This window comes from Rhinolophus ferrumequinum, chromosome 16, assembly GCF_004115265.2.
Source record: "Rhinolophus ferrumequinum isolate MPI-CBG mRhiFer1 chromosome 16, mRhiFer1_v1.p, whole genome shotgun sequence".
NCBI lineage: Eukaryota > Metazoa > Chordata > Mammalia > Chiroptera > Rhinolophidae > Rhinolophus > Rhinolophus ferrumequinum.
This window is the reverse complement of record NC_046299.1, coordinates 61,969,164-61,988,567: the sequence shown is the minus strand read 5'-3', so window position 1 is coordinate 61,988,567 and position 19,404 is coordinate 61,969,164. Positions and strand designations below refer to the sequence as shown.

Here is a 19,404-nt window from a genome sequence, read left to right as displayed (position 1 = left end):
GGAACACATCAAATATATTTAAACCCATGAGTTCATTAGGATAACTAAAACAAACTCACTCAATGATCACCTTTGTAGGATACCAGGTGACTAAATAATTGCTTTAAAAGTTGGTGAATGAAAGGAAAGAAGATTTATTCTTTCTTTACTAATAGGATTTCAAGATGACCAACTATTCGATGAGAGGCAATCTCTCTTTATAGAGGTCTTCTGATAATTAACAAACAAACAAAAAAGGAATGATAGAATAGCACCATTTTGCCACTCCTGATAAGTTAGTGGGTTTTCTAGGCAATGATCATTAATGGCAGCTAACATCTCAAGGTACATGTCAGGGAGAGTAGAGGGAATCTGTCGATTGAGACCAATTACAATGTATGGATCTTACTTAGATCCTGATTTGAAGACACAAATGTAAAAATATTATAAGCCAATTAGAGAAACTAAAACTTTGACTGATATTTTATAACATTAAGAGATTGCTATTCTTTTCATGCGACAATGTTAGTGAGGCTCTGTATGAAAGAGTTATGTGCTAGAAATGCATAATGAGTATTTGCAGATAAAATGGTGTGACATCTCAGATTCCTTTAAAACACTGGGCAGGGAGAGGGAGTGAGGGTATAGATGAAACAAGATGGGCCACGTGTTGATAACCACTGAGGCAGGGTGACGGGATGCATAGTGGGTCACTACACTGCTCACTCTACTTTTGTACATGTTTTAGATATCCCATAATACAAGTGTTTTTTTGTTGTTGTTTTTAAGAAACACTGTTTCATATCCACAGGACTGGTACGAGATTTAAGCAGTTTAACAACACCCTAGACTGGGGAACTCTTACACTGTTGGTAGAACAGTAAATAGGAACAGCACTTTGAAAACCAGTTTGGTAAAGCTGAGATGCACACCCACACAACCAAATAATTTCGTGTCTGAGCTTCTGCCCTGGAGAACTCTTGCACATATGTACATAAGAAAACATGTACAAGAATGATCATGAGAGACTATAAGCAAAACATTTAGAACCTAAAAGTCTATGAAGAGGAGAATGGATAAATCACAGAACATTCAGAGAAAGATTACGCATATAGCAGCAAAAATAAGTGACCAAGAGTTACGTGTCAACATGGATACATCTTGCAAACATAACTTTAAATGAAAGAAGCAATTTGAAGAATACATAACTTATTATATCAATATAGTGAGTTTTAAAATGTGCCTGAGAATAAAATACCAAATTCAGGATGGTGGTTACCTTTGGGAGGGAGGTATGGGGATGTGATAGGTAAAGGGTACACAAAGGGCTTCCACTGTACTGAATATGTTTTATATTTTTACAGAGATGTTCCTTATATTGTTCAGAAATATTTTAAACATTTTTTAAATCCTAGGAAAAAAACATTGAGAAGCAACATTGAGGATAATTTTTTTAAATTTCTATATTTTAAAAGTTTGATCGTGATGAATAATGAATGTGCATTATTTTCATAATAATCAAATCTTATTTATTTGGTAATTCAGGCTTTTCTTTCAAAATCTTCAAATTAAATATGAAGTTCCAATAGTTGTATAACAATGGGCCTAAATCTAACACTGCAGCTATGAATGTATTAGCAGCTAAAACAGAGATATACTGCAATGTTCAGTTAATAATAAGGAACTATTACCAAGGAAACAAAGGCATAGTAAGTTTAAGTGTCAAGTTTTGACCCATAACAATCAAAGAGGATGAAGCAACACTAGCTGCTATGACCACATACCCCACCCTCATCTAATCCTTACAGAAAGAATAACCAGCATAAGGAATGGTATATAAGATCTAATTAATGTTTTACTATTTATATCATTATTAGATTGGCCACTAGAGGACCCCAAACAGCAAAGCAAAAACCTTCAATTTCAAAAGATAAGGTATCAAAACCAAATGGAAGACAAGTATCCATCAAATACACTACAAAATCTTTACAACAGTCTTATCAGGGAGCCCACTTCAGGGACGGTGCAGATGCCTGACCACTGCGCTGTGCACCTGGAGCTGACGCTGAATAACAATGAATGTCAACTATAATTTAATATATATATAGTCACAGGATGTGGAGTGTAGCATAAGGAATAGAGTCAGTGGAATTGTAATAGCTATATGCGATGTCAGGGGGTAGTAGATTGGGGGAGAGGGGTTATTACTTTGTGAGGGGTATAATTGTCTAACTATTACATTATTTTGTACACCTGAAACTAATAATAAAATAATAATAATAATAATAATAAAAACAAGTAGAAGAGCAAGAAATATATTATCCTGACATGTAGGTGGGAATACTTAGTATATTCAAATCAAATGCATAAACTTACTATGATAATGAACTTCCCTGTCTCAAATCTTTGGGTTTCTCTCCAATGGTTTCTTCCCTTTAGTGTTAAATCTTTAAAAACAAAAACAAAACCAAAATTCTGTTGTTTTTTTTGTTCTCACTTTCCATGTATTCTAAAGCCCAATTAAATACGGCTCTTACTCTAATCATTTTGCTATAACGCTTTTTACCATAGAAACCAATGACCTTTAACAGCCAAATCCAAAGGTTTGTTTTCAATCCTTGTCTGACTGCCATTTGAAACTGTTTATCAAATCCGCTTTTTGAAACATTCTGTTTCTTTCATTCTCTGAGACCACTGAATTAGAAATCTTTTGTGCTTAAAAGACAGGTAATTATTGGTTTATTCATTCAATCATTCATGTAACAAATATTTACTCAATACCATGTGCCAGGCATTATGCTAGATACTGGGAATTCAATATAATAACAAGGAGCTTTAATAGTGCAGTGGGAGAGAGAAAATGACAATGACAAAACAGTAATATTGAGCTACCACAGGCTGAAATGCAGGGGTGTCCCTGGAAGGGAGAACCCTGGAGCAACTCAACCAAAGTGGGGCTGCCCATCATCTGCAATTTCATAGGCTCTTTGGGCTATGGTTAGTGACAAAATTTTAAAACTGAATTTAAATAATATTCAGAAAAAAGTTCAGTATAGCCCCTGAGTTATCCCTCTTCTCCCACAACACAGGATTCAGGAAAGCAGCCTAAGCTGCCTTACCCAAGGGACAGGGCTACTACAGGTAAACTCCAAATTAAGGGGAGTGTACAACATTCATTGAACCTGTGTCCTCACCTAACATTTTCTCCTAAATGTCCTGCAATCTGATTTCTATTTCCCATCTCTATGAAGACAACAGCGAAGTCCAAATTATCAAATAAATACAGCACTTGACTACTCCAATTGTGAAACTCTCCTGAGTTTCTAGAACACACCTCTTTCCTAACTCTTTCTTTTACCTTTCCAATTTTTCTTTATCATTTCTTCCTTGGGCCATCTCTTCTTTTCATTCCACACAACTCTACAGAATTTCATCCAATCCCATTAATTTAACTACTAAATATCCAATTATGCTTTACCGATCTATAGTGAACCAACCACTCTCCCTAACACCAGACATATTTCTAGTACATTATGTTTGACACAATCACAGTAGAGTTTTAAAAATGTTCTATTTAGGGGCAGCCGGATGGCTCAGTTGGTTAGAGCGTGAGCTCGCAACAACAGCGTTGCCAGTTCAATTCCCACATGGGCCAGTGAGCTGTGCCTTCCACAATTAGATTGAAGACAATGAGCTGCCACTGAGCTTCTGGAGGAGCGGCTGGATGGCTCAGTGGGTTAGAGCGCAAACTCTGAACAACAAGGTTGCTGGTTCAATTCCCGCATGGGATGGTGGGCTGCGCCCCCTGCAACTAGATTGAAAACAGCGACTGGACTTGGAGCTGAGCTGCGCCCCCCACAATTAGATTGAAGGACAATGACTTGGAGCTGTTGGGCCCTGGAGAAACACACTGTTCCCCAATATTCCCCAATAAAAAAATTTAAAAAATAAAAGTTTTATTTAGCCTCTTTCTTGAAGGGAAAAATCTGACTAAATGACTCTTTATGCAGACTATATTACAGAGTCCTTGGATTCAATCAAGTTTGGTGTGGTTTATGGTTCTGCGGCCATGAGGCTATGCAGCAGCATATCCCTAAGATTCAGAGCTCTGTGTGCTCTCCAGACAGCGGAAGATGGTGAGACTCACAGGGGTGACACAAAGCAGTCCTGAGAGTTCAGAGAGGATCTCCCAGGATAAGAGATGTCTGAAAAAAACAAAAGCTCTATAAAACACAGGTTATTTGTGTATGATAATTACTTCAGTGTGCCTTTTTTTAAATATGTTTGTCTAAACATATACCCATGTAAGTGTGGGACACCCATTACCAAAAAAATAAATAAATAAATAAATAAAAATAACTAAGAAGTATGGTCCTGTTAATTCAAAACAGTAATTCTTTAAAAAGTGTTTGTACCTAAAGCTGCTTCTACTAAATGCTCTGATTTATAGGGAGTATGAATGGGGTGGGGGGTGGGGGGAATGGGATGTGGTGAGGGAAAACAAAATTATTTATCAGAGCAAAAACACACAGACCGAAGAGTTAAGTTATAAAAAACTCATATATTTCAATGATTCGAGATATGTTTTGGGTGTACTCAGAGGGTTTAAAGCTCATTAAGATACCAGATGAAACTTGCAAGTACATATCCATTACTGGAGTTAATAATTATACAATTTCTCAATCTGCAGAAGGCAATTCGGTCAGAAAGACCAATACAACCACAATTCCTTATCTTTAGAGTGGTCAGAGTCTGATGAATGGGTCAAAGATTTATAAAACAGGATGAACTGTATCAGCAGGTTTTGTCTTTGCAGAACACTGCAACTAAAAAATGCTTATTACAAAATATATGTAGTTAAAAGAGAGTGCTTTCTCCATCTTATTACTAACCTAAAAACTCACTGTTATAATGCCTTTCCATGACTATTTTACCAAAAACACTAAGCATCATAAAATTACTCAATAGCATCAAAGGATAAAATGAAAAGGCAGACAGGATTGTAATAAAAAGCATGGGTTTTGGAGTAAGAAAGATGTGGGTTAAAACCCTACTCTGTAACTTACTAGAAAATGTAAACTTGAAATTATTGAAGCTAGGTGTTAGTTACTTGAGGTTCATTACACTATTCTTTCGTTTTCAGTATATTTTGAAAACATCCATAATAAAAAACTAAATTTCTTTACACGTCAAGTGAGGATTAAGTTTCTTTATCTGTCGAATGAGAATAACATCAATCCCTGCGTAACAGTGTTTATGAAATGGGCACAGAGGAAATACTCAAAAAATGTTAAGAGTTGAGAGTCAAGATGGTGGAATAGGTAAACACTGTGCCTGCCACCTCCCATGACCACATTAAAATTACAACTAAATCACACAACAATCAACCTCTAGAATCATCTGAAGATTAGCTGAACAGAACCCCTATATCTAAGGATATAAAGAGCAGGGCACGTAAAGACTGGTAAGAGGGACAGAGACATGAAACGGGCCTACTCCAAACACACAGGTAGTGGTTGAGCATCAGGAAGGACACCTCAATGGTAGAGGCACCCCCATGAAGACTGAGGAGTCCAAGCTCCACACCAGGATCCCCAACCCAGGGGTCCTTGCTGGGAAGAGGAGTCCCTACAACATCTGGCAATGAAAATCAGCGAGGATTTTGTCCCTCCAATCTAGTGAGACAGAAGGCGGCTGGAAACCCAGACATCCACTTAAAGGGCCCCTGCATAGACTCACTCACTTGCAAGCACTCACCCTGGGCTCCAGCGGAGGGGCAGCAACTTGAGAGGTGCCAGAGACACGGAGGGAAAGACTGAGCTGTGTGGCTACAGGATGAGGGCTACAGAAACAGCCTCCATTATCCTGCTTTACATGTAGCCCACAGGCAAGTGCCATTTTTCCTGTGTTGACCCCTCCCCCACAGGGCCAAATCTGAGACCACACTGGCCTGCTGAACGCCACACACACCCCACACCGGTGATTTCCTGGGACCCTGCCCTGCCCAGCTAGTGCAGCATCACCAGGGGGCACTCTCAGCTCCTGAAGGGCCAGCCCACCCCGCAAGCTGTGCGAGGATTTTACAGCAGCGGACAGCCTGAGGTGGCATGGAAAAATTTTGGTGGTGGGCAGTCAGCCCCAGCTTGCTGGCAGCCTTTCATAGGCAGCTCCCAGAGATGTACGGCAGCTGGTCATGGTGTTCTCTGTGCATTTTGTGAAATGGCCACAGGCTCAGCACTGGTGCAAGAACTGAATCTGCATTAACTCTGGGAAAACCACTAGACCCACCCTGGTGACTCCCCAGGGCTCTGCCCTACCCAATTTGGGCACTGCCGGGGGCACTGTCAACACTGGGTCAACCAGCCTGGCCCAAACACCAAAGGAGGCTCTTTTGGTGGCAGAGCCTTACAGGCAGCCAGCAGGTGGCAACAGGCCTAGAGGTGCCCAAGGCCTTTTGCTAAGCTGCCCCGGGCCCAATACTGGTAGAAGCTGAGCTTGGTTCATAGCAAGGCCACCCCCACATGCCTTGAGGTCTACACAGGCAGTAACCCACTGCATATAGCTTTGTAGCTCCTACCAGGTAGCCCCAGGCTGGTCAGAGACAAAGCTGAAATTGGCATGCACGGGCGCCCCTCCCAAGAGGCACCAGAAACAACACACCCACTACCAGAGGCTAAGGGGGGAGGGGCGTGGTGGATGAGGGTTAAGGGGATCCAATATATGGTGATGGAAAGAGAACTGACTCTGGGTGGTGAGCACACAATGTGATATACAGATGATGTGATACAGAATTGTATACCTGAAGTCTATGTAACTTTGCTAACAATTGTCACCCCAATAAACTTTAATTTTAAAAAAAAGAAAGAAAAAAAGAAACAACACACCCAGAGGCCAACTCCAGGCCACACCAGAGCATTACCTGGCTAGCCCCACAAGTGACACACCCAAAGGGTGGTTTTTACAGGCACAAGAGCCCACAGGGGCAGACGCCCCTCTGAGAGGTCACCACCCCCACCCCCCGACACAGCAGCTCATACATTGTGTGGCCATAGCCAATCCTCACAGTCAGACAGCCTGGGAGTCAATTCCCACCCACAGACTCTCCAAAAGCAATCAAGGCTCATCTACAACAGGAGAATACATACAACCCACATGAGGACACTCCTGGAACATAGGTGATCAGGGAGACTGCGCCACTGGACCACACAGGACACATACTACATAAGGCCACCCGGTGAAGGCTGAGAGACACAGGAGATCTACCTAATGCATAGAAGCAAACACAGAGAGGCAGCCATACCCAGGAAACAAACATGTTCCAAATAAAAGAGCAGGAGAAACCTCCAGAAAAAGAACTAAATGAAAGAGGGAACCAACCAACCAGAGACAGAGTTCAAAACACTGGTTATAAAAATGCTTAAGAAATTTAGTGAGAACTTCAACAAAGAGATAGGAAGCATAAAGAAGGACACAGAAACCATAAAAAAAAAAAAACTAGTCAGAAATACACTAGAAAAAAATCAACAGAAGATTAGATCAAGCAAAGGATCAAATAAGAATTAGAAGACAAGAGAGCAGAAAAACACTCAATCAGAACAATGAAAAAGGATAAAAACAATTAACATAAAATATCATATAAAAATTTTTCTTCAATATACTGATATATAAAACATGAAGACTATAGAAAATTATATAAGGAAATATTTTTTAAAAACAGTATTCAACTTACCACTGTTTACCTTGAAGTTAGAAACCATTTCTTCTCCTATATAAGAAAAAATGTGTTTTCCATAATGACTAATACAAGTGGTAGTAAACAAGAAATAGCTCTTTTATTCTTTAACCTCATTTAATCAATCCAATTTGTTATGTTAATTCATTGTGCTAATATCTGAATTCCCTATTTAAAATGATAGGGGCCGGCCCGGTGGCTCAGGCGGTTAGAGCTCCCTGCTCCTAACTCCGAAGGTTGCCGGTTCGATTCCCACATGGGCCAGTGGGCTCTCAACCACAAGGTTGCCAGTTCAATTCCTCGAGTCCCGCAAGGGATGGTGGGCAGCGCCCCCTGCAACTAAAATTGAACATGGCACCTTGAGCTGAGCTGCCACTGAGCTCCCAGATGACTCAGTTGGTTGGAGTGCCGTCCTCTCAACCAAAAGGTTGCCATTTCTACTCCCGCGCAAGGGATGGTGGGCTGTGCCCCCTGCAACTAGCAATGGCAACTGGACCTGGAGCTGAGCTGCGCCCTCCACAACTACGATTGAAAGGACAACAACTTGACATTGAAAGGACAACAACTTGACTTGGAAAAAAGTCCTGGAAGTACACACCATTCCCCAATAAAGCCCTGTTCCCCTTCCCCAATAAAAAAAATCTTTAAAAAAAAAAAAATAAATAAAAAAAAATGATAGAACACTGCTACATTTTATGTGACTTATGAAAGGATATAAGATGTATTATTTGTCCCTCAAGATCAAAAGTAATTGAAATTTAAAGCTATTACACATTCATGCATCTGAAGTAATAGTTACTAAAACAAACCTATGAGCAGACAATTGATTGCTTAAATCTCTTTGCATAAGCTGGATTTCTTTTGCAATTGTCTTTGGTTTTCCAGTAAGGTATCTGCAATCGCGTTCTTATCACCATATGAGGCTAATGAAGTCAAGTGAGCCTCTTGGTCCTGCGGACAACAGGGAATTTCTCCCTCGCACCCCTATTCTAGGCATGTGTCTTCTCCCTGTAAAGGCCAAGCATTTAAACAGGAAATTGACCTTAATCCAGCTCCTTTTTTGCCTTAAGAATAGGGTGAGCATACATTCTGATTTGCCCAGAACTTCCTTTCTCCCATTAGATTGATTTGGCACTCTGGTACAAAAATGTGTGAATCCATTTCTGAGCCCTCTATTATATACTATTGATCTATATGTCTGTTCTTATGCCAACAGCACACTGTAGTTTTATGGAAAATCCTGGTATCAGGAAACAAAAGGCCTCCAACTCTGTCCTTTTTCAAAATTATTTTGGTTATTCTTAAGTCCTTTGCATTTGAATAATTTCATAGAATCAGCTTATCTATTTCTTCAAACAAAGCCTACTAGGATGTTAATGATGATTTCATTGAATCCATACATAAATCAATTTAGAGAGAATTCAAGTATAGGGCCAGTGGCGCAATGGCTAACGCATCTGACTATGGATCAGAAGATTCTAGAGAGAATTCTATCCTAACAATACTGAGCCTTCCAACCCATTAATGTGATATATCACCATTCCTCTAAGTCATTTTAAACTTACATCAGCAACATTTTCTATCTTTCAGTGTTCAGAGTATATCCTTAGTTAGATTTATTCATAAGTACTTGATGGGTATTTTTCCTGCTACCAGAAATAACAGTTTTTATTTCACTTTTCAAATAGTTCATTGCTTGTATAAAGAACAAATGATTTTTGTATACTGACTTTGCTATATTCATTTATTAGAATTTCTTGTGGATTCCATAGGGCTTTTTTATGTACGCAATCATGTCATATGTAAATAACAATTTTACTTCTTTTCTAATTTTTTATGCTTTACTATTTTCCTTTCCTTGGCTTATTATACTTTCTAGGACCACGAGTTCAATGTTTGAAGAGAAGTGGTGAAAGTGAAATATACACCCACATTATTGTTTTAATATCTATAGATCCATACCTGAGGTTGGCAAATGTTTTCTATAAAGGGCCAGAAAGTAAATATTTTAGGCTTCTCAGGCCATACAGTATGTCACAAATACTTACACTGTGGATATAGCAGGAAAGTAGCCATAGACAATACGTAAACAAATGAGCATGACTATGTTCCAAGAAAATATTATGGCTACAAACGCAATTTGAAATTCCTATTCAAACGTGAATTCACATGTCACAAAATAATGTTTCCTTTTGATCCTTTTTCAGCCATTTCAATATGTAAAAGCCATTCTTAGGTCACAGGCCACACAAGAACAAATGTTGGACTAGATCTGACCCATAGGCTGAAATTTGTTGATCTCTGGTTTAGACCATTAATTTTGAGACCTTTCTTCTACTCCAATATAAGCATTTAATACAATAAATTTCCCTCCAAACATTCTTTTAACTACATTATTATTTGTATTATTTCTGCTTTGTACTATTTTTTAGCCATTGCTATAGGATTTTCAATTTATATCTTTAATTTAACACAGTCTATCTTCAAATAATACTGTACCACTTAACCTAAAGACCTTGCTATAGCATTCTTCCATTTTCCTCTTCTCAGTCTTTGTGCTATTTTTGTCATATATTTCACTTATAAATGTCATAACCCCTAAGATATGCTGCAACTATTTTTGATTTATACAATCAATGATCTTTTAAAGAGATTAAAAATGAATTAAATGTCCTTAATATATACCCGCATAATTGCTATTTCTGGAACTCTATGTATACATTCAACTTTCCTTCTGGTATCATTTTCCTTTTTCCTTAAGAACTTCCTTTAACATTTTTTATAGCTCAGATCTGCTGGCAATAGATTCTCTCATCTTTGTTAGTCTGAAAGAATTCTTTATTTTTTAAAGTATTTTTTACTGAATGTAAAACTCTATGTTGACGGTATTGATTTTTCTTTAAATACTTTGAATAGACTGTTCCATTGTCTTCTGACTAGCATAGTTTTTAATCTTAGCTTTGTTCCTCTTTAAGTAATGTGCTTTTTTTCTCTAGTTACTTTTAAGAATTTCTTTTTATCACCGAGTTTCAGCAATTTGATTACTATGTAACCAGGTAAGATTTTATTTATGGTCATTCTACTTAATTTCCTTGAGATTCTTGGATCTGCAGCTTTGTAGTTTTCATCAGATTTGGAAATTTTTCAGTCATTATTTCTTGAAATAATTTTTCTGTCGACCCTCTCTCTCTTTTCCAGGACTGCAATTATACATATATTACACAACTTGATACTGTTCCATAGATGTTCTATTAATATTGCAGTCTTTCTTCCTCTTTGCACTCCATTTTGAAGTTTCTTCTATATCTTCAAGTTCAATGATCTTTTCTTCTGCAGTGTCTGCAGAATTCTGCAGTATTCTCCTCAAATACGATGTTAATCCCATCCAGTGGTTGGTTTTCATTTTGGATATTGTATTTTTCATCTCTAGTTATTCCATTTGAGTCCTTTTTTCTATCATTCATTTCTCTCATCATACTCATGTTTTCTTATACCTTCTTCAACATATGCAGCACATTTATAATAGCTGTTTTAAGATCCTTGTCTGATAATTCTATCATCCGAAATATTTCAGATGATTCTTCATTTCTAGTTCTCTTTCAATTGATTCGTTTTTCTCCTGGTTATGAGTTATTTTCCTGTTTCATTAGTATCCCTAGTAATCTTTTATTTGATGCTGGACATCTTCATTGCTGGGTGCTGGTTTTTACTGTATTCATTTAAAGAGTGTTAGACTTAGTTTTGACACACAGTTGAGTTATTTGTAATAAATTTGACATTTTCAAAATTTGTTTTTAAGTTTGTTAGGGTGGGTTTAGACAGGCCTTCAGTCTGTGGCTAATTTAACTCCACTTGAAGGCCTCTAGGCAATCAACGCCCCATGTGTGAAACCATCTCTTCACTATGCCTAGTAGAAACACAAAATATTCCCAGTGCTTGTGAGCTCCTAGAATTGTTCAATGTACTAATTTTCACTGTGACTTTCCCCACTGTGGAGTTTCATACTTTATATATGTAGATGAATATTCAACAAAAATTCTAGAGGACCCCTCTATAGCTCTCCCAAGACCTCTTAGTTATGTAGATTTTTGTATAGTTCCCTCCGCTCCAGTTTTCTACCCCACAAATTCTTGTTGCTTTAGTTTCTCCAAACTCTCCTGGGCTCTATTTGGGTTTTCTTACTCTGTACTGCAACCTAGAAAGTGCCCATAGGCAGTATGCTGGGGCACTTTATAAGGGTCATGTCATTTATTTTCCTTCTTTCAAGAATCACCGCCCTGCATTGACTATTGTCCAATATCTGAAAACAGTTGTTTCATATATTTTTATCCTATTTTCTAGTTGTTTACAGCAGGAGGGCAATTTTTATACCACTTAATTCTACATGGACAAATATACTGTTTCTATACTATCCCCTCTTTGTGTTATTTTTCAGTTTCTCTACAGTTTAAAATATGTATTGTGAAGTTATTAAAGCCTATCTTCAAATAAGAGTATACTAATTCAGTGTATAAAACTTACGACAATTTAATTCCATTTCCCTCCTCTTGCATCTCATAGTTTTAAACTCTACATCTATATATGCTGTAAACCTCACATATATTAATATTTTTGCTTTAAATAGTCAATGTTCTGTGTGTATATACATAGGTGAAGGTACCAAAAAATTTTCTCTATATTTATACAGATATTTACCATTTCTGGTGTTCTTCATTCTTTTCTGTAGACCCAAGGTTCCATCTGGTATCTTTTGTCTTTAGCTCATGAAACATTTTTTAACATTTCTTGGCAGTCCAAGTCTGCAAGAGACAAATTCTTTCACTTTTTAATCTGTCTAAAAATATCTTTGTTTTGCCTTTATTTTTGAAGATTATTTCTGCTAGATATATACTGTGTTTCCCCGAAAATAAGACCTAGCCAGACAATCAGCTCTAATGCACCTTTTGGAGCAAAAATTAATATAAGACCCAGTATTACTATAATATTATATTATATTATACTATATTATATTATATTATATTATGTTATTATATAAGACCTGGTCTTATATTATAGTAAAATAAGACCGGGTCTTATATTAATTTTTGCTCCAAAAGATGCATTAGAGCTGATTGTCCGGCTAGGTTTTATTTTCAGGGAAACACGGTAGAATTCTAGATTAACAGTTTTTCTTTTTTCTTTCATCCCTTTTATGGATGTCATTCCATTGCTTCTAAGCCTCTATTTTTTCTGGTAAGAAGTTGGCTATAATTCATAATGTTATCCCCACGTATTTAATGTATTCTGCTGTTGCTTGTAAGATCTGCTCTTTAAGTTTTCAACTGTTTGATTATGATGTGCCTAAGTCTGAGATTTTATTGTTTATTTGTTGGTTTGTTTTTATTTTGTTTTGGACTTCACCTGTTTGGGGTTTGTTGAACTTCTTGAATTTGTGAGTTTATATCTTTAATCAATATTATAAGTTCTTAACCAATATCTCCTCAAATATGTCTTTTGCCACATTCTCTCCTCTCTTTCTAAAACTCCAATTACATGTATGTTAGACTATTTAACATTACCCCACAGATCTGGGAGCTCTTTTCCTGCCTCTCCCCTACTGTGTTCTGTTTTTTCATTAATTTGAATATGTTCTGTCAACCTTTCTTCACATTCACTGATGTTTTCTTGATATGTTAAGAAGCTGTTAAGCCTATGTAATTAATTCTTCATTTCTAATATTGTATTTTTCATTTATAGAATTTCAGTTTGGTTCTTTGGTATAGTTTCCATGATTTTGCTGAAGATACCCATTTTTCATGCATGTTGTCCATATTTATCATTAGATCCTCTGGCATTTTTTTTTTCATTGTTACCTTTAAATCCCTGTCTGATAATTCCACCATCTGGATTATCTCTGGGTCTCCCTCTACTAACGGTTTCATCTCTTGACCTTTGGTCATACTTTTTTGCATCTTGCATTTTTATTGTAAGCCAGACATTTTGTATAAAAATTATCAGTAAATGAAATAAGTAATATTTTACTCCTAGAAAAAGACACAACTCTTCTGTCAGACCACTAGAATGGGGTCTGAGTCAGTCTCATCTGTAATAGAGCTGGGTTTGGGCTTTGATGTAGCTTGAGTTTGATTCAATTCATCACCGGATTCAAATAGTTAGAGGGTGGGAATCAGGACTTTCACCTCAGTGGGATTTGGGATCTGAGCCCAAGTAGAATTCCAGAGATCTGTCTATGCTTCATAGCTAAGCCACCAGTTTTCAAAACTGTGGGAGTACTTTACATATACATTAGAACTGAATAATTAAGTAAACAGGTGGCAGATGGTGTAAGCCAGCTTTCTCACTACTGGAGTAGAAGTTTACAGATAAGCAAGGGGGAGAGGTTATAATGATCTATGTGGTAATAGATTAGAGTTGGATCCTCAGCATGAACTCACATTTAGCATAATATAAACATGAATGGGTACATATAGAAATATTTATAGATATATGCATATACACAGATTAGTAAATGCACATATATTTCCTGGCACTGTCAGCTAGAGGACCTACAAACAACACCCCAGTAGCAATAAGCACATCTAGCTCCTAGATCTTGGTTTTTCCATTCTCCAGTCAAAGGAACCAAGGCTCCTTGGAGAAATGAGCAATTCTAGAATGGAGGCAGGAAATATACAAAACGAACCTGGAGCATTATGTAGTGCCAAAAAGTGAGGAAGTGTATGCTCTCTGTCTCTCTCTGTCTCTGTCTCTCTGTCTCTCTGTCTCTCTCTCTCTCTCACACACACACACACACTGATGGGGTATGTCAAAGAGACATAGGAACTAACTGCAAGAGCTCCCAATGGCCAAAGCTGGAACAATTTCACCAACAAAATCAATAAAGTAGTAATTGTGTTATAACCTCAAGTATAAAGTAAATATCCATGATTCAATATTGATATAAAGAATGACTGAATAAATAAATACATGAGAGAGAAGAGACAAATCTCCTGCACAGAATTCCAAATAATTTATGTAGATACTCCACCCCTGAGGAGGGGCAGCATAATTACCCACTCCGCAAGTGTGAGCTGCACATAAGTGACTTTTTTCCAGAGTACAGTATGGAAAGAGAATAAAAGAGTAAGTTTACAATTGAGAAACTTGGCAAATATTACCATGACCAGGTGATCAAGGTCAACATCAATGCTAATAAGTCATGTTGACAGTATCTACCCTTAATATAATATAATGAAAAGGGCACTTAACCTCTGTGGTCTTCCTCCAGAAAAACCCAAAACCCCAGTCTAATCATGAGAAAAACATGAGACAAACAACAATAGAGGGATATTCTATTAAATACCTGAACAATACTCCTCAAAACTGTCAAAGTATCAAAAACAAGGGAAATACCATGTTTCCCGAAAATAAGACTGGGTTTTATATTAATTTTTGCTCCAAAAGATGCATTAGGGCTTACGTTCAGGGGATGTCATCCTGAAAAATCATGCTAGGGCTTATTTTCCGGTTAGGTCTTATTTTTGGGGAAACACAGTATGAGAAACTCATAGCCAAGATTAGCTTAAGGAGACATGACAGCTAAATGTAATGTGGGACCCTGGATGGGATCCTGGAAGGGAAACAAGGACATTAGGTAAAACAAAGGATGTGTGCATAAAGTATGGACTTCAGTTAAAAATAATGTATCAATTTTTTGATACATTACTTATAACAAATGTACCCTATGAATGTAGGTGTTATAGGGGAAGTTAGCTGTGGGGCACCTGGGAACTCTGTAATATTGTAAACTCTCTGTAAAAAAAACTTTGCAATTTTTCTATAAATCTAAAACTACTTCAAAAAAATAAAGTTTATTTAAAAAAAAAAAGAAAGAAAAACAACTGGGAGCTCTATCTGTGCTTTAAGCATGACTGCCAGTTTTTTCATTTGCTAGGGAATTCTCTTCTCTTTCCAGTCCCACACCTTGCTTTTTGTATCTCGAGTGCTCTTTCAGCTCTCCTCCCCAGCCTTCCTTTTGGAGACCAGCTTCCCTACGTGATGTGACGGCCTGGAATGAACTGGAGGAGCTTCTCTCACCTCTCCTGCCCTGTCCCCAGTCCGTGGTGATGGAAAGCACAGCGCCAGAGTATAAGGCGGGGTTCATCTCCAGGTCCTTCCTGGCCTTCAGCCTTCCGTAACTAAAAGACTAGCGTGCCTCTGGTGGGTGTCTCCCAGCTCTCCTGCTCTATGCCTTCGCCCTCCCTTGACCCCCTGCACTAGAGGGAGTTCCATGTGTCTCAGGTAGATCTGTCAGCGCTACTTCCCTGGCCCAGCCTCACACTCACTCCCCTTGAGCATTCCGTGAAGACCTAGGGTAGGAGCTGGAGGGTAGGTGCAGACTTGCCCTTTGGCACAAGAGAAACTGGGGCTCTTCAAGATTTTAGCTGGTCACACCAGCCCAAGTATGGCCATTCAAGCCTGTTGAAAGTTTGGCTGGTTTCTCCTTTCCCCATCTATGGCAGATTCCCCGTCCTCGGGCTGTTTCATCTCAGAGCAGCCATGGGTTTCTTCTCTACTATGAAGGTTTCATTGCTTTCTGCAGTTTGGTTCATTTAGGTTCCCTTGTGTCCTCAGCTCTCTCAGGGATTTTTTTAAAATGATGCTTATTTGGCTTCCGTTGGTTTTCAGGGTGAGAATGACACTATATTACAACTTTGTACATCTGAAACAGCAGGATTCTTTCCCCGGACTTTTTATGGATCGGTCCCCCCGTACATTAAGGTCTCTTCTCAAATACCACTTCTTCAAAGAGGCATTCCCTGATCTTGCCATCTAAAAAGTCTCCTTTTTTAGGAGGACTCAAAATACAATCCTTCCAAATAACCAGAGAAGTAAACACAAATGACACTCTTTCTGTCAATATTACATCACAACCATAGAATACACAAGTGTTCAAGGGGGACTAAAAAGTACCTACAGGGAAAACAATATTTGCAAATCATATATCTGATGAGTACCTAGTATCCAGAATATATAAAGAACTCTTATAACTCAAGAATAAAAAGACAAACAACTCAATTTTAAAAATGGGCAAAGCGGTTGATATTTCTCTAAAAAAGATATTTAAATGGCCAACAATAACATGACAAGTTGCACCATGTCATTAGTTATTAGATAAATGCAAATCAAAATCACAATATGATACTACTTTGTACCCAGCAGAATGGCAATATTAAAAAAAATTCAAAGGAAAATAACAAGTGGTGGCAAGGATGTGGAGAAACTGGAACTCTCGTGCATTGCTGGTAGGAATGGAAACTGGTGCGGTTGCTATGGAAAACAGTTTGGCAATTCCTCAGTAAGTTAAACATAGAATCACCATGTCACCCAGCAATTCCACTCCTGGTTATATAGACAGAAGAATTGAAAATAAGATTCTCTAGAGCATTTGGGATCTTGCTCCCTGGCATATGACGTCAGTTTGGCTTAAAAATATTTTTTTCTAAAAAGAATTGAGATGAGCCAGGAATTATGGACGAACACCAAATATATATGAGATATATATTTTTCGTCAGCGAATGACCAAATACATACATTTTTATAAATCACAATATTGCACACATTGAGCATGTGCTCTGTGTCAGGCACTGCCCTGGGGGCCTGGTGCCAGGATGAAGGAGTGCCAAGAAAACTATGAAGAACCTGGGCCCCAGAGAGGGTCACTCCCAGAAGCAAGGCTGCTATAGCTAATGTATGTATTGGAGATGTCATCAAATTTAGCCTGTGAAACGCAAGAGGTCCTGCACATACATAGGAAGCGCCCACCGCCGGAGCACCAGGCCCTTCACCGCCTCACCCGCCCAGCTCTGCCCTAGGGTCACCACAAACCAGTACAACAACCCCTCTGGCCTCTACTCCTCTGGAAACATCTCCAACTTCAACAGCGCCTTGGAGTCAAAGCCAGCAGCCAGTGGACCAGAGACAATGGCAGTCTTAGAGGATTCTCAGTCTCCAAGCTGACTGTCATCAACAGGAATCTGAAGTTTACAAGATGCTGCAGGACAAACAGGAGTTAAATGAGCCCCCGCAGCAGTCCACTTCATTCCTAATTTAACAGGAAATGCTGGAGTCTGAGGAGAAAGGGGATCCCAACAAGCCCTCAGGATTCAGAAGTGTTAAGGCTCCGGTCACCAAAGTGGATGCACCTATTGGAAATGCCCAGAAGTTACCCACATGTGACAATGTGGCACCGGCACTGTTGGTGTGTTTGTGAAGCTGCGGGAGCGTCACCCCTACTCTGAGTGGTATGTGTGCACTGACTGTGGCACAAACTGGAAACAAGAGGGCCATTCCTTTGTGGAAGGCCAAATCTGTGAAAAGCATGCCCGAGAGTGGGTCACACCACCCGATCTACCACGTGGTTCACCAGGTGAACCAGCAGATCTGCACGAACACTCTCTAGCCATCCCCTGTTGTAACTTGTTCTCTAATGCTCTGGCCCTCTCCTCTCTGAAGTTCTTGCTCACTTTGGTTTTCTCCCCTGCTCATGAAATGTTGCTTCCCCGCCTTTGCTGACTGACTCGACTGCAATGTCATGCCTAATGGAAGACTGCTCTGTTCAGTGTCCCCAGGCCAGCATCACGGTGTCTTCTCACCTCAGTTCATCTCTGCTGCAAATGGACATCAGCCAAATTTGAACCAAAGTGAAGTTAATATGTCTGACATTGATTTTGCTTTTACTCAACAAATTTATAGACTAAAAAAACAAGAACTGAAAACAAGGGTTCGAACAAAAATTGGTACACAAATGTTCATAGGGGCACAATAGCAAAAAAAGTGGATATAACCAAAAGTCATCATCAACTGGATGACTGAATAAACAAAATGTAGTATATCCATACAATGGAAATTACTCAGCCATAAAAAAGGAAATATCGATTTGTGCTACACCATGGCTGAACCTTGAAAACATTATGTTAAGTGAAAATCTGTGACTCAAAGACCACATAGTGTATGATTCCATTTAGATGAAGTGTCCAGAAGAGGAAAATACAGAGAGACAGAAAGCAGTTCAACGGCTATCAGGGGCTGCGGGGAGGAGTAGGGAATCACTGCTTAATGGACATAGGGTTTCTTTTTAGAGTGATGAAAAAGTTCTGGAACTAGATAATGGTGATGGCTGCACAACACAGTGAATGTACTTAAAGATACTGAATTGTACACTTTAAAATGGTTAATAAATTTTATATGTATTTTTATCACAATAAAAAAAGAACAGATAAATAAAAGCTTTAAAAATCTAGAACTAGATTCTGGGTGAAAATGGAAGACTGAATACATATTTAATTTCATTCACTCTCAAAATTGTGCTAAAATACTAATAAGGTATTTTTAGGGCATAAACAAAAGTTTGAAGGCTGGAGAACATATGGTAACAGAAGATCTAAGAAAGCTAGATCCTAAACCAGCAATATCAAAAGCCAAAACCAACATGACTTAGTCCACAGAATTCTCAAAAGACTCAGGAACTGGTAACAGATAGAACCTCCAGAAATGGGTAAAGGGAGCACTAAATTAGGAAGGTTGGCTGAAACCTCTTTAAGAAATGCCTTAATCTCTCAAAGTCTTTCATTCCATTTGGTTGGCTTACTATTCCTGTTAACAAGCAAAAATTCTAAAGGATTGTTCTCTCAAGAGGATGATTTTCTGAACAG

General features: G+C 38.5%; 1 protein-coding gene and 1 pseudogene across 12 annotated transcripts in view; one reads left to right on the top strand and one right to left on the bottom strand.

Moving 5' to 3' along the window:
* SHLD2 (shieldin complex subunit 2) overlaps positions 1-19,404 on the bottom strand; it is a 95,346-nt gene that overhangs the window by 36,645 nt on the left and 39,297 nt on the right. For 3 of the 12 annotated variants that reach the window (XM_033131375.1, XM_033131376.1, XM_033131377.1), the window contains 2 exons: positions 12,407-12,510; positions 7,709-7,744 (listed from right to left, as the gene is read on the bottom strand). The exons of 7 other annotated variants lie outside the window; for them this stretch is intronic. In XM_033131375.1, coding sequence (XP_032987266.1) covers positions 7,709-7,744; positions 12,407-12,425 — 55 coding nt within the window. In that variant the 5' untranslated portion in view covers positions 12,426-12,510. Of the gene's footprint in view, positions 1-2,355; positions 2,427-7,708; positions 7,745-12,406; positions 12,511-19,404 lie in introns of those variants that run through there. 2 more of the 12 variants (XM_033131378.1, XM_033131380.1) reach the window with 2 other exon arrangements.
* On the top strand, positions 17,455-18,265 carry LOC117036283 (PDZ and LIM domain protein 1-like; annotated as a pseudogene).